The sequence below is a fragment of the Syzygium oleosum genome, unplaced genomic scaffold, assembly GCF_021117445.2.
Source record: "Syzygium oleosum isolate NSW1041296 unplaced genomic scaffold, Sole_v2.1 Sole_v2.49, whole genome shotgun sequence".
Taxonomy (NCBI): Eukaryota; Viridiplantae; Streptophyta; class Magnoliopsida; order Myrtales; family Myrtaceae; genus Syzygium; species Syzygium oleosum.
Window position 1 is genome coordinate 1,942,910 of NW_026607533.1, and position 15,093 is coordinate 1,958,002.

Sequence of the window (15,093 nt, forward strand, 5' to 3'; positions counted from 1 at the left end):
TAGTTTTACCCACGTTAGGAGCTTAGTACCATTAGCGGCAAGCACTGGTCGAGACTAATGATGGTTCGAAATGTCGTATCATAAGCTCAAAAAGGGAAGCGAATGACTTGCATGCATGGCTTCTGTCCTTAACCCACGAGACGATCGTCTTTACCAGTTTCGCACCGTAAGGTGGTCCCGCATTTTCTGGTCGAGAGAAAAAAGAACGAAAGTCGGGACGTGTGCGGATCATGAAAAAACCAAGGATTAGAAAAAAAAAAAAAAAACTAATCGACCTCTCTCGCTTTCCTCCCTATGCCAGTGTCGTTAGGACATCAAATTAAAATTCGGTTTGTGTCGCGCGGATTATCCTACGGGGGATGCTTTATCTATACGGTGAAATAAAAATTCGTCGACTCTCTCTCTCTCTCTCTTTTGCTAGGAAGAAATTCGGCTACTCATCAATAACCAAAAAGTTAATACCACAAAAAATCACTTATACACTTATAACAAATTGGATTAATATTATAAAAACCTACAAACTAGGGTACCCGTGACAAACAGAGGTAAGATTCCAAATCAGTAAACTCTAAATCGATGTACCCATTAGTTGTCACGTGTCATTTAATTCAATAATTTGACTGTAAAATTTAACGAAAATTAATTGAAGGTAAATTTTTAATTGGTGTATTGGTTTGAGAATTTTTTGTCTTCGTTGCCTACTACTGACGTATCATTCCCTAGCCTGCTGTAAACTTAAGAAGAAGTACGAGAATTCCTGGACGAAGAAGAAGGCGACCAAAGGCAGGCGCACAGATCAGATCAGATCACCCACCACCAGTGGGCAGAGAGCCCGCCATGGATTCTCCTTCCAATCCCGTCCTTTTCGCCAATATAATAGGAGATATAGCCTCCCCTCCCCCTCTTTAAAGGCCACTTGCCATCTGCAGCTCCAGCTCGAAACTCGGAACTCGCCTCGTGTCATTCCTTCCCCAACTTCTTCTCTTCTCCTCTTCTCTTCTCTCTCTCCTGTCGTCGTCCCTCGAAACCCGGGGGAGCATTCCGTGCACTCGATCTCGTCCATCTTCTTGGACGAACGTCCTCAAAGTCACTCCTTTCCCGCACCCATTTGATCAAAGAGCCGTCTTTCCTCGGATCTCCCACATGGGTGGTTTCGAGGGAAATCCCGATCAAGAATCGGCGGCGCCGCCGAGGAAGTCCCTGTTCCGGTACAACTCCCCCCTGGTCCAGGTCAGCCTCATCGGGCTGGTCTGCTTCTGCTGCCCCGGCATGTTCAACGCCCTCTCCGGCATGGGCGCCGGCGGCCAGGTGGACCCCACCGCCGCCAACAACGCCAACACCGCCCTCTACACCACCTTCGCCCTCTTCGGCGTGCTCGGCGGCGGGATCTACAACGTCCTCGGCCCCCGCCTGACCCTCGCCGCCGGCTGCAGCACTTACGTCCTCTACGCCGGCTCCTTCTTGTACTACAACCACTACCACCACCAGGCCTTCGCCATCGTCGCCGGCGCGAACCTCGGCATCGGCGCGGGCCTCCTGTGGGCCGGCGAAGGGGCCATCATGACCTCGTACCCGCCGCGCGACCGGAAGGGCACTTACATCTCCCTGTTCTGGAGCATTTTCAACATGGGAGGCGTCATTGGTGGGCTGATCCCGTTTATCTTGAATTACAACAACAGCACGGCTGCTTCCGTGAACGATGGAACCTATATTGGGTTCATGTGTTTCATGAGTGTCGGGGCAATTCTTTCCTTCGCTATCTTGCCGCCGAGCAAGGTGATTCGCGACGACGGGAGTAGTTGCACTAAAGTGAAGTACTCGAGCGTTTCGACTGAGGCGATCGAGATTCTCAAGCTGTTCCGCAACTGGAAGATGCTCTTGATTTTGCCGGCCTCTTGGGCCAGCAACTTCTTCTACAGCTACCAGTTTACTAATGTGAACGGGGTCATGTTCAATTTGAGGACTAGAGGGCTGAACAACGTGTTCTACTGGGGGGCGCAGATGTTGGGGTCGGTCGGAATCGGTTATGTGTTGGATTTCAGCTTTTCGAGCCGGAAGACGAGGGGTTACGTCGGGATTTCAATTGTGGCTTTGATTGGGACTGCGGTTTGGGGGGGTGGCCTTGCTAATCAGCTAAATTATTCTCGTCACGACCTGCCCGATAAGTTGGACTTCAAGGACTCAGGCTCCGATTATGCCGGGCCGTTCGTGTTGTATTTCAGCTACGGATTGCTGGATGCAATGTTCCAGAGCTTGGTTTACTGGGTCATTGGATCCTTAGCCGATGATTCTGAAACTCTTAGCAGGTATTGTGCATCAGTTTCTCAGCTATGAGTAAGAGATTCTATTTTGACATGTAGGCCTGCAGAAAAAAATGGATTATTCTTGATTAACACCAATTTTGGGTCTAATATTGAAACTTATATCTGGCTTTCTATTTCCTGCAGGTACAGTGGGTTCTATAAAGGAGTGCAGAGTGCGGGAGCGGCAGTCGCTTGGCAAATCGACCAGCACAAAGTCCCGTTCCTCACGGAGCTTATTATCAACTGGTCGCTTATGACGGTGGGCTATCCCTTGCTGCTGGTTCTTGTCAAGTTGGCCGTGAAAGACGATAAGGAGGGTGAAGAGGGAGCTAAAAAGGAAGTTGCTCCATCGTTTGCTCATTAGGTGATATTCCACATTGTCATATAATCTTTCTTATGAAGCATCTTTGTGAATGTCTGGCTTAGCAAGACGACAACCTGAAAAAAGATGAATTCTTCTGAATTGCTCTGTCTCCTCCTATGGGTTTTCCTATTCTGTCTGCAGTGGAGTTGTAATCTTTGGCAGTTGACACGGCAGTTGTAAATGATACATTGTTCTCTTTCCAGTGTATCAAAAGCGCAATCAAAGTTGTGTTTCACGAACATTTCTCTCCCTCTAAACAGCTGTGAAAACAGGTGTGGCTTATGAGTAAAATCACTGCTATCATAGTTGTCGTTGCTGGTACTTCGTACACCAAATCGTCGATTATCACATGGAACATTAAGTCACGGCAGGTGATCCATTATTTTGTAGCTATGATATGCTTGCTTGCATATTTTAACGTAATCTTCCTTTCAAAATGCCTTGGAACTTTCTGAGAAGCTGACTCTGCACGACGTCTTTTCCTTTTAGCTTTCTACGGATGTGAACTAAGACAAATAAAATGCAACTCCGGGGGGTCGCCCCTTGTCCTAATTGACCATTTTTCTAGATTAGATTCCAATGTCGGGAAATACTACTGCTTTAAATAACAAAGGGGCAACATCATCCATATCTCTGGTCCTCTTATTCTTTGTTCGGGCTAATGAAATATAGTATATCTGCATTCAGCCAGAAAAAGATCAGATTCACATTGACATACTTTGGCTTCTTTCAAATGTGACCTCTGCATTTCTCAGGATAGAGAGCTTTTATTAGTCAAGATGTAAAGCATCTCAAGATGGTCTATCGTGATATCACTATAGAACATCGACTACCGTCTCTACAGGATCGAAGCATTGTGGTGAAATGGTCATCTTTTGGATGCATAATTTCGAGTAGTCGTCAATTAGCAGGAAGAGGAAGTAGAGGCTTTGTGGGCTATATTGAACTGAGCATTCGACTCCGCTTGCTTCCTAGAACTAGAAGCTTTTTGATCCTTAAAGCAAGGATATTGTTTACCACACAAAACTTTGCTTCCGAGCATTTTTTTAGGCCAGATGCTTCTGAGCAGTTAGGTTCATGGGTGTTTAACTGTTATATGTTGAACATTGACAAGAACTCTTTTCCGCCATGTCTATATAGAGCTGAGAAAGGCGCACCAAGTTGACTTCATAGATCGTCTTATAATTCCTTTACTGTGAGTTCCCAAGATTGCAGACTTTGACGAGGCACCGCACGTAGTACGATCTCTCACAGAATCCATTTTCTCGTCCATGAGAAAAATCAAGATGAAATTCTCTTTGTAGGCTAACAACAGGTGCACCGGGTTGGTCATGTCTAAGTCTTGCTTCTCTTCCGCGACTTTTCCGGTCTTCTTGCTTCTAGCTTTTCTGCATCAGCTGTCTAAGATTTTGCAGATGAATCTCCACTTGCACATGAAAATGCAGAAATTGCATTGGTGGTTATTCTTTGGAACGAGAGGGACATCGATGACATGTTTCGCGAATTGTGTTAAAAGTTTATTTGATTCTGCAAACAGTCGTAGGATGCGTGCCTCTTCCAAATATTGGAAGAACAAAATCGCTTGTTGCTTTTTCTATGAAATTTAGACAAGAGAAAAGAAAATCCCCGAAAAAACTTATTTAAGCATCTAAAGACCGACTGAATAACAACATCCTGAAGCAACAGATTTTCAGGGATCAAGTTTTCATAAACGTTATGAAACAAACGCGCAGCTTTTCTGCCTCTATGTGAAGAAAGCAAAGCTGCAAAAAGAGATCGACCGTGCTCGTGCTCATCGGTGTGATACGCTCGACCTCAACGTCACCTTGAAGTCAAGTTTGAACAGATGATTGTCTCAAGAGCCTTAGCAGGAGATAGGAAGGATAGAGGAAGTGCCCTGTGCACCGGATAAGAGCGATGGAGAGGACTATGAGCACCGAGCACATGAGATCAGACAGAATCAGCTCCGATTGCTAAGGAAGCTTTGCCAGGCACAATCGACGCTGTACATGTTCTTGTTCTTGCCCGCTTTACCCGGATCACATAGATGACTCGCAGGCTCGCTTGCGCTTGGACTACTCTGTAATTGTATCGAGCGGCCAATCCCTATTCCGCGCAGCCGAAGATGGCCAACGCTCTTGCCCCCACTCCACGGCTTGCTCTGGTTCTCTATCTTGGCAAGAAAACAGATGTCTCCCAAAAAAACAAAAAAAATCGTGATAAATTCATGAAAATGCAGCTGCTTCTACTCGAGACCACTTGGTATTAGAACTCCTAAACGTAAAACACGACTTTAATCATCAAAACGAATATATTCAAAATTCATTTTCGCAATGGATCGAATTAGGCAAAATAGCTTCCCTTTGACTCCACCAAAAGTGGACTCGACATGGCCCGTGGAAGCACATTCAACCGGCCCAGGAAGTTCTTTTGACCGATTGTACGCACGAGAAGAATAAAGTGGCAGGAATTTTGATGAGCTAAAACCAAAAGATGAACACCAGTTACTTGCAACTGCAGAATGTGGGCTTTATTGACCAAATGAGGACATACATCACAGTTAATGGGAAAAATGACTTCAATTTCTTCAGTATAAAGTCCACCTCGGTAGATAGAAGGGCAATTTGTAGAACAAAATCCATCACCTCCAAAAGGAAATGTGCAGTTGGTCGTCTGAAGAAGATCCTAATTTCTCAAAAGCAAATGCAACCTTCTTTGCGCAAAATACAGTTCAAAACTGGTTTTGACTTGCTGCGAGGAAATGAGAAACCGGAAACAGGGGAACATCAGCCGCAATAGTTTTGCAGGAAAAACTATGTTCTCTTTTCAAAATTGTCCTGCGCGATTACTTCTACTCTCCTTCAGAGGACTTTGAAGTGAAAATGTTGGCTCATGCTGTTCCGTACTATCTCTTCTAGAAATCACGGGAATCTTGTCCGCAGCCTCTCCCGAGGAAGGGTTGTCATGTGAGCTTCCAGTCAACTGAGATGAAGAGCCTCCACCTGGAGCATCCCCTGAGACATTGCCAATAAGGCTTTTGTACATTGTCAAAGCTTGTGCCATCATGTTAGCTGGATTGGCAGTGGAGCTAGGAAGCAACAATGTTGTGCCCTGATGTAAATAGAAGTTATAATGAGAATACATCAGAATCGTAACCTGTGCAATACTAAGTTATTTGCGAGGAATATGTAATCAAACACAAACTTCAAATCATTTACCTCTTTGGCAATGTTTCCAAAGGCATGGATATATTGTTCAGCAATCCTCAAACTAGCCGCCTGCATTCAAAGTAGAGGTGTACACCAAATGAGGGAAGTCAAGCTGTAATTTGATAAGCTTCATCCTCTCAATAAAAAAGTAAAGAACATACGTTCCATTATTTCAGAGAATCGATAATGACAATGCCTGCGAAGATCCATAGAAAGGGCCATTTTTAGTGGAGAAACCTCTGACAACATGATCCATTCCATCAGATCATGCAAGTTACACACTTCATTTTCTTTAAAAATAACTTTCCAATCATTTTCTTCTACAGCTATGTTCGTCCCACCTTTTAGGCTTTTTGCAAATCTTTCCTCACCGATGCTACCCTATATATCTAGTCATTTCTTTAAAGTTCACTTGACTTGATTGCTAACAGTTGAACCCATCATGACTTTTCAAGACCATCTGCCTGCTGCACTAATGTTTTCCTCTTGAAAGTTGAAAGTAAATGGCATAGATAGAGCACAAGACTACCATGGTTTGTAAGAAGAACCTTCCACGTTTAAAATCCTCAGAGAATGGAGAAAACACTTGCCACTTAAGTGTGTGAAAGTGATCATTACTTGTAGTATCATTGCTCATTGATGAAATTTCTGCATCAACAACACTCGAAAACCTGTAGTTCAAGAGAAAAGCTTACTTCAACACCTCCAGTCTCCTTAAGAGCATCGGATACCAGAACAATTCCTTTTGCTGTTGCTTGTGCCCTAGCAAGGATGGCTTCTGCTTCTCCTGTTGATATGAAAAGGAGAAGAATGTAATAGAGAGAACCCACCTATGCAATTGAGTATAAAACTACACCCTACATATAACGCTGAATATAGGCATAATGCAAGGTATTTCCTACCAATTGGCTACATAAGCGCTTATAAAAATGACACTACTGATATTATGTCCTCTGCCTATTACAATTTCATGCAAAGGATTCGTCAATTCCGCAACTAGAAAGCCAAAGTTTACAACAAGATAAAAAAGGCCCTTAACTGACAATTTCATCAGTTCCTACAAGTTACTTTCTCCTCTGAAAAGAATATAAGTTTCTCTACTTGAAGCAGCTTTCAAATGAAGCATTGCATCCAACAAACCGCAGATTATCGAAAAATTCTAGCAGTGTAGAAAATACAAGATTATGAACAAAGTTCAACGGACCATGTGCTCTATTAACTTGATCCATCTTTGCAGCTTCTGACTCTAGGATTACAGCACTCTTTTTACCATCCGCAATATTGATGTTCGATTGTCTTTCTCCTGTTAAACATTAAAAGTATCAGTTAACTGATATGAGGATCTGCTCAGATTTTTCATGCGACAAGGGGAAAGCAGATACCAAAAACAGGATGGTCAGAATATAGAGCTGACCCCATGCGGAAGTATCATGGTAAATAATAGCAGTTGGCAATGAAGTAATGATGCTAGTAATTACCGAGCAAGTATGCACATTGACTAGAGTGACCACAGACTCGGTAACGATGAAACAAAACAACTATTATAGCTCATCATCACACGTCTACTAAATATAAACACTTAGAATACATGACTACATCACCTTCAGACTCCAGGATTTGAGCTCTTTTCTTACGCTCAGCTTCTGCTTGCATCTCCATAGCTTGCCTCACACCACGAGGAGGAGATATGTCCCCTAAAAAAGAAAGCACAGAGAAGCATATTTAAAAGATTCTCTGAAGAGTTGAATGACCGCAATAACAACTTTGGACAGGCTGCAACTTACGTATTTCATAACGAAGACATTTCAAACCCCAGTCTAGAGCAGCCACGTTAATGGACTCCTGTAAAAATGTAGTCACCTCATAAAGAAACAGCTTTCATTCTTGTTCTCGTGGCTTTACCATCTAAAGTATATAATAATGTAATTTCAAATTTTGGATTAGATCTGTCATGACTATTCGTCTCTAGTACTCCATGGGCATTATCCAATCAATGAGAAGAAAAACATACTAACAACCATAGCAGAGATGGGACATAAACATAGAGAAGAACAGACAGATGCAGACGGGACTCCAACGACGGAAAACACGTAGACAGATGGAGCTGTTTAGAAAAGGCTTAAACTCAGCCAGAACTAAGAAAACTGGGGTGACTTATACTGTCTACAACTTAGCTTAGAAGGACTAGGCACCGGTAGAGTCCACAGAAGCAGAACTCACCACTATCTTTTCATTAAGCGTGTCCCGCTCCTCGAATGTCTTGTCAAGCGTTATTTTCCCAAGCTCACTACGCATCGTCGTCTGAGCTAGCTGAATAACTGCATATATAGGATTCTCAACGCCATAAGATGCATTGTATGGATCCACAATCTGCAAAAACCCCATCCTATTCAGCACCTTCATATCTAGATATACCACAAAATGAAGCATCCCGTGAGAAGACACAAAACGCAGCTGAAAATCCATGACTATTATACCTTAACGTAGAGCACTCCGTCGATCAAAATGCTGACATTGTCTTTAGTGATGGCAGACTGGTCCGGGATAGGGATCGCCTCTTCCTTGAGCGAATGCACGTAAGCTATTCGATCAACGAGTGGAATCAAGAAATGGATTCCCGAAGTTAGGGTTTTCACATACTTGCCGAACCGCTCGATCACAAAAGCCCGCTGTTGCGGCACGATCCTTACCCCCCAATTCACCGGGGGCGTTATCTCGTATCTGCAAAACCCCAAGTTCAAATTTTCACAACACTAGAAAGAAGACACCATCGGAAACCAAACGATTCCAACATTCGAATGCACGTCGCGTCCCAGCCGCTAATCCAAACGCCAAAGGCGCAACTTTTTTCGCGATAGTAAGTAAGCTTCCGAAATCCACCGAATCCAGAGCATTCGAAATGGCTACGGGCGCGCGGTTTCCACGGCACTAGCAGCATCGCATTACCCGAAAACGGCTACACTGACCTAAAAGTTATCGAGGGAACTGAGCGCAATTACCCGGTGCTGGGGTCGCGGCCGACGCGGAGGTGCCGGACGGAGGTGGCGACGAACGGCGGGGACGGGGGTAGGAGAGGGGGCAGCGGGCGGTGGCGCGGCGGGAGGCGATAGGCGGAGAGGGCGGCGGCGGCGGAGGGGGGCCTGAGGAACGAGGGAGCGGTGGAGAGAGCGCGAGCTGAGGGGGCGGCGGCGGCGGCGGAGGAGGGCTCGCGGAGGAGCTGGAGAGATCTCAGGGCGTGCCCGAGGGAGCCAGAGCTTCGGAGCATGCGATTCATTTCGCTCTTCTCTTCGCTCTGGCGGGTGCTGAATTGGCGATGACTGTCGGAATTTGAAGGAGGGGAAGGAGAAGGAGAAGGAGAGGTTGGTCCACTGGTTTCATGTGAAGGGGGCTTTACAGTAAAACCACCTTTCTTCTTCCTTCTTCCTCTCCAAGCAAAAATGCAAAAGAAGGGGCAGTTTTTCTTTTGTTTCTTTTGGGTCAAAGATGGGGCAGTTGAGAGAGCGTAATGAATCTCTTCTTCATAGTTCATGCCACACAATGTAAGCATTTGTGGGAAAAAGTTGGGTCGACTGGGATGTATGATTTCTCGTCCAACGATTCAGAATATGGAATATAGTTTCGAAAAAAAAGTTCGATTGCCGAGTCTTTTTATTATTAGATCGTGATTGAATCCGAGAATGATTCAAAATGAAAAGTGTTCAGTTCACGCGCGAAACGTAACCGGACGGAAGAGATTCTAGAACGAAAGAAAGAATATCAAAAGAATTGAGCGAGGAACTGTGTAGTAGTAATGTTTCGGTTGATCTTATGTCGTTTAAGCTAAATCCTCGACTTAGAAGAGAGCTCTTGGGCAATGATAAAATTATGATTTACTTGCCCCTTACACAATTTTACCCAAGTCGATCTTATTGAGAAGATTAAACGGATCTCCAGATTTCAAAGAATGTCCTAATTTTGATCTTTAATTATATAAGCAAATCTACCTATTGATTGTCCGTCTAAAGGCTTTGTGTGTCTGAGCGAAATAATTCTCTACGAATTAGTTTTTCGTACTCTCACACTTTGCCGATCTTTCCCACATTTGATTTGTTGAAAACAATTAGCCAATTAAAAAACCCATCTACCATCAAAGAAAATATCCATCTTTAAATTACGGAAAACAAATTCATTAATCTAAAAACAGGGAAAATCTTCTTACTCGAAGGCTCCGTTCGTTTGGCGGAAAATATTCTCCTTTTGGAAAATATTTTCCCGGAAGTCATTTTCCTGGAAAATATTTTCCCGGAACATAATTTTCCGGTGTTCGGCGACAATATGAAAAAGTTTCGGAAAATATTTTTCGCCGGCGATCGGCGGCCGGCGACCGATGGCCAACGTCCGGCTTCCGGCGGCGGCGGCCGGCGACCGACGGCCAACGTCCGGCGGCCGTAGCGGGTAGCGATTAGCAGCGGCGACGGCTGGCCGGCGGCGCAGCCAGCCCAGCAGCGGCATGGCAGCCGGCGATCGGACCACGGCCGGCCCAGCGACCGGCAGCCCAGCATGGCGGCGGCGGCACCGTGGCGACCGCGGCGGCTGGCGGCGGCCGACGACCTTAGTGAAGAAGAAGAAGAAGAAACTCCGGAAAATGATTTCCGCTTTTGAAAAAGCGGAAGTCATTTTCCGTAAACTTAGGCTATTTTGTGAGGGGGGAAGGAAAATATTTTCCCACGGAAAACGTTTTCCGCCCCCCGAACACCGGAAAATCCGGAAAATATTGTCCGGGAGAATATTTTCCGCCAAACGAACGGAGCTGAAAATAAGAATAATTTCCATGAAAAGCATCTTCCTTTGTCATAAAATTTTCCCAAATCAAATAACCTAAATTCGCAATAAACCGATGCTAGTTTTATTGAAGTTCCCGCTCTGCCCAACATACTCAGTCGCGCAAATTCAGGACATACATTTGCTTCCGCATTTCGTGTTCAAGAAAACATAGGCATGGAGATCCTGGCTGCTCCCAGCACCTCCAAAACAGGTTTTGCGACATGATGTAAGCCATAACATAAGGAACCGCAACATAGTTGAAAACAAGAGAAAGAACCGAAGAAACACCAAAGTGTAGGCATAGAAACTCCCATAGCACAAAATTGCAAATCTCATCCTCAACAGGATCATCAGAGTCTGCTAAATCATCCTTAAGTAGCATATCAAATGGATAAAAAGACATAAAGGTGTAAAACTCGACACCGAACGCTGCTAATACTTCATTCATCATTCTTCCTCGAGGATGGTTCCCTTCTCGCTGACATAAATACCATCGAGGAACTTCCTAATGTCCTTGTTCTTCACATGGCATTTCTGTTGCAAGACACACAGAAATACAATCTCAGCAAGAGCCCCATCACGTGCGTCGGTCAGTATGTAAGGAAAATGAAGAGTGTAGGGCATACCTGGTTTATGAGGGCGCAAGATCGGGAAACAAGCTCAATGTCATTCCCATCCACGACCAGTTCATCCTTCACCTTCTCGGAACGGACCACAGATACTCCTTCAAGCATATCGACCTTCCTCACCTGAGTAAAACGGATAAGGAAAAGGATTATTTTCAGTTTCATCTAGACCCACTACATTAGTAAAAGTAAAAAACAATGGGGAGGGCAAAATCATCAAGTGATTCGATCCGGGGAAACTTGATATCAGAACACAAGTCCAAATCGGAAAGCTAAAGTATCAGCAGTCTCCATTCAGTAAACATATAGCACAGTGCTATACCGATTTGTTACAAACTCATTCATCACATCAGTCCAGAAACAGCAGAAGCTAATAGGCACAAAGGCAACCTTCTGATCTCAATCAATCGAAAGCAATATAAACTACATATACTTGCTGCATAAACAATGATCAAGAGGACGAACAGAACAGCCACAAGCTATCTCTAAGTCTCCTAACTACCTGAGGCTGTTCACATGCAGAGAAAAGAATTTAGATTTCGAGCATTTCTATTGACACATTCGAACAAACACCACACTGATCCAACTTTTGAACTATACAAGAGTCTCACAACGGATACAGATCTCCACACCCTTCACAAGAATAGATACTTCGATCCATAGACCATCGAAAATCAATACAAGACTATCCAGTGCCGATCGGATTCACTAAAATTTCACAATCAACCAACCATTCACACTGATTTCAAACCCATCAATGCATATCACACTCCAACCAACAAGCTCTCAACGAGAGCTAATGCACTTACGAAAGCCAACTAGAGAACAACACAGCCAACTGCTCCTTTGTCATGCATTCCCTCCATCAAAATAACAAAACTCGCAAAATAAAAGACATTTGGACAATAACAACAGCATAAGATCGATTGGCAAAATGTCGCAAAGGCAGCGAAAGCGACGATCACATAATATCAGCCAATCGCCCAATCTTCACCATGAGACTAACTCTCGCTTTCAAATGAATTATTAAAAAAAAAACAGGATTTCTCACCTTCTTCTCGCCCAAGAAGTTGCGAATCTCGATGGACTTGTTCGAGTTCTGGATGCTGGCGTTGATGGGGAAGTGAGCGTACACGAAGCGCATCTTGTACCTGTAGCCCCTGGTGACGCCGGTGATGAGGTTCTCGACGTGGCTGAGGGCCGTCCGGATGGAGGCAGACGTCTTCCGGGTGCCGAACCAGGCCTCGATCTTGAGCTTCCTCTTGCCGGTCTCCTCGTCCTTGATGAGCTGGAAGTCGAGGTTGAGGTGCTTGAAGTTGCGGGTGAGCTTGCCGCGGGGGCCCTCCACCTCGATCACCTTCGCGTTCACCTTGATGGTGACGCCGTCGGGGATGTCCATGGTCTCCGACGACAGGATCGTCTTCATCTTCGCTGCTTCGTAAGGGGGCGGCGGCGGCGTGCGGCGGCTCTGCGAAAACCGAGCGGCTGCGAGAGAGACTAGGTTTGGTTCGCGTCAAAACCCTAGCGAGCACGAGAGCGAATGGTTTTTATACCTGCTCTTTTGCTCGTCGAGAGAGAAAGCTTTGAAGATCGAAAGTGGGCCGGACGGCGAGTAAATTGGGCCGGACGGCGGCTATGGCCCCGAATGCTAGGCCCGAATGCTTTTTTGTGCCGGGCCCGTCCCGGCCCATGATCCGTGCTTGGGCCGGCCCATGCCCAATTGCCCCATCTCTCTCTGAATGAGAGTGTGAAGCCCGGAATTTGATGGGCCTGTTCGTGCTTTTGGGTCCGGATTTGGGTTGTTGGGCCCAATATGGAGCTAGGGACTATGAATTGGGCTTGGGCGATTCAATAATATGGGCCTCATCGAAACTGCCATTAACTCGAATGGTATATAATTACGCGCGAACCAATGACACGAAAAAAAAATTAGTAGAGCCGTCCGTAGATCTTGATATGACATGAGAGGACGATTTGAACGGCACATGGGTTCGTCGAGTCAAACTTGAATCTGGCACTACACGACCACGACTAGCATAAAACCAACATGACTACCGACTCCACACGTTTTAACCTATTACTTATGCAAACGAATTGTTGGCACGATGAATCGGATTCAAAATACTTTGGCAATAACGAGAAGATGCAGTAAGATTCACCCACACGAATACAACAACATAAAATGAATCTCGAGTCTATTTGGGTTCTCTCTTTCCTTCTTATTTTAACCTATGATAAGCATTGCGATTGTTTATTCGGAGTCCAATTGCCAACCTTCAAAAGTCATAGACAAAGTCGGCCGCTATTAAGCCAACTTAGGCAACTCTTCATTCTCGAATACAAGCTAATGTCCCAATTTTTCATGTAATTGACTTCGAATGGTATCAAACACCAAAAAACATAAAAAAAAATTAAGCCGCATGCTCATCGCACTCTTCTAGCTCATGCTTTGATTAATTATTTCGAAACCCGGATTAGAACTCAATTGGCATTCGAAATTGGTCAGGTATACTCTACCATCTAATTGCATTTAGATCTACCAAATGACATTTCATGGATAGATAGGTACAACATAGCTTCACAGGAGTATCTGACCCCGTCGTGGATAGAGATCTCCATGCCGTACCTGCTGGCAATCTAGAAGCACCCGACACTAGAAACATCGCACGTTCAAAACGATGATATTTGGTCGGATTCTTCATAGGGATGTTTTTTAGGTAGTTGAGTTCGAGACATAATTGCAATGCCGGTGACCTTTCAGCTCTTTGCGCAGCCACGAGGCACGGCTTGCTGGCCACCTGGACTTCAGTGCGAATTAGATAGGTTTCTTTCTGTGCGTATGACCATTAGTTGAACCGTCTAAAAAAAAGGAGTCATTGACCTATCTATGTTAGAAAAGACGTGGTTGAGGCACCAAAAAAAAAAAGAGGTAACAAATGGCTGGCAAAATGTCGTACTTGACTATTACAATGCTGACATGACACGACGTGGCGTGACGTGACATAACATAGGACAGATTAATCGGATTTTGATGAAATATTAGTAACGTCTTTGTCGGATTTGAAATTTAATCGATAAATCGAGTCCCATGTGTTCTCTATGAGACGTGACACCAAAAAAATATCCGTTAATTTAAATATCTTTCAATTTTCGTACTTAAGTCATAGTACGAGATACTTCGTCGTCAATTAGATTCCAGCGTGTATCTTAGTTGCACTTCTGGATATCATCGTCGTCGATTAAATTTCGACGTTGTATCATCATCATCGCACTTTGTCGTCTATTAAATTCTGACAAAGTGCTATGTACTTCGTCGTCGATTAAATTTCGACGAAGATAAGTTCCTCGTGATTCATTGAAACTCCTACTTGGAATCGCCACGGAACCCATCTCTTCTTAATATAAACCGAAGAACCAATTTTAGTAAAAATGAATCGAAGATATTTTCCCGGGCCATCGCGGCGTCGGTCCCGATTTCCGCTTCGGCTCGATCAAGAAGGAGGATATTTCCGAGCAAGTTAGGTCGTGGGTTCCTCCATCTTTTCCCTTCATTTTGCACAAAAGACCCTTCGGAGTACTTTGATTCTTCCATCACCCCTTCCTTTCATTTCGAGGAAAGTGAGGGACAACCACGTTGTCATATTCGTTGTTATGTTCGATGTTTCTCTATCTTCACACTTCCCTGTTGGCAACATCTTTCTGAGAATTTGCTCTTCTTTTCGTTCGATGAAATTGAGGGACACTTGCGTTGTTATACTCGGTTTCTGGAGCGCGGTCATGGCGTCTTG

General features: G+C 44.6%; 3 protein-coding genes across 3 annotated transcripts; 1 reads left to right on the forward strand and 2 right to left on the reverse strand.

The window, feature by feature from the left end:
* The first annotated feature begins 757 nt into the window (after positions 1-757).
* LOC115686151 (UNC93-like protein 1) lies at positions 758-2,906 on the forward strand. The gene is made up of 2 exons (XM_030611354.2): positions 758-2,306; positions 2,448-2,906. The coding sequence occupies exons 1-2, from the start codon at positions 1,144-1,146 to the stop codon at positions 2,665-2,667; spliced, it is 1,383 nt and encodes a 460-aa protein (XP_030467214.1). The 5' UTR covers positions 758-1,143; the 3' UTR covers positions 2,668-2,906.
* A 2,265-nt stretch (positions 2,907-5,171) lies between these two features.
* On the reverse strand, positions 5,172-9,180 carry LOC115667592 (uncharacterized). Its single transcript, XM_030589150.2, has 9 exons — positions 8,876-9,180; positions 8,354-8,597; positions 8,097-8,246; positions 7,661-7,718; positions 7,478-7,570; positions 7,081-7,179; positions 6,572-6,663; positions 5,886-5,945; positions 5,172-5,778 (listed from the first exon to the last, which is right to left on the reverse strand). Exons 1-9 carry the CDS (start codon positions 9,148-9,150, stop codon positions 5,494-5,496), a joined length of 1,356 nt encoding a protein of 451 aa, XP_030445010.1. The 5' UTR covers positions 9,151-9,180; the 3' UTR covers positions 5,172-5,493.
* A 1,772-nt stretch (positions 9,181-10,952) lies between these two features.
* On the reverse strand, positions 10,953-12,838 carry LOC115669545 (60S ribosomal protein L9-1). Its single transcript, XM_056307087.1, has 3 exons — positions 12,357-12,838; positions 11,306-11,428; positions 10,953-11,213 (listed from the first exon to the last, which is right to left on the reverse strand). Exons 1-3 carry the CDS (start codon positions 12,729-12,731, stop codon positions 11,127-11,129), a joined length of 585 nt encoding a protein of 194 aa, XP_056163062.1. The 5' UTR covers positions 12,732-12,838; the 3' UTR covers positions 10,953-11,126.
* Between the last annotated feature and the right edge of the window lie 2,255 nt (positions 12,839-15,093).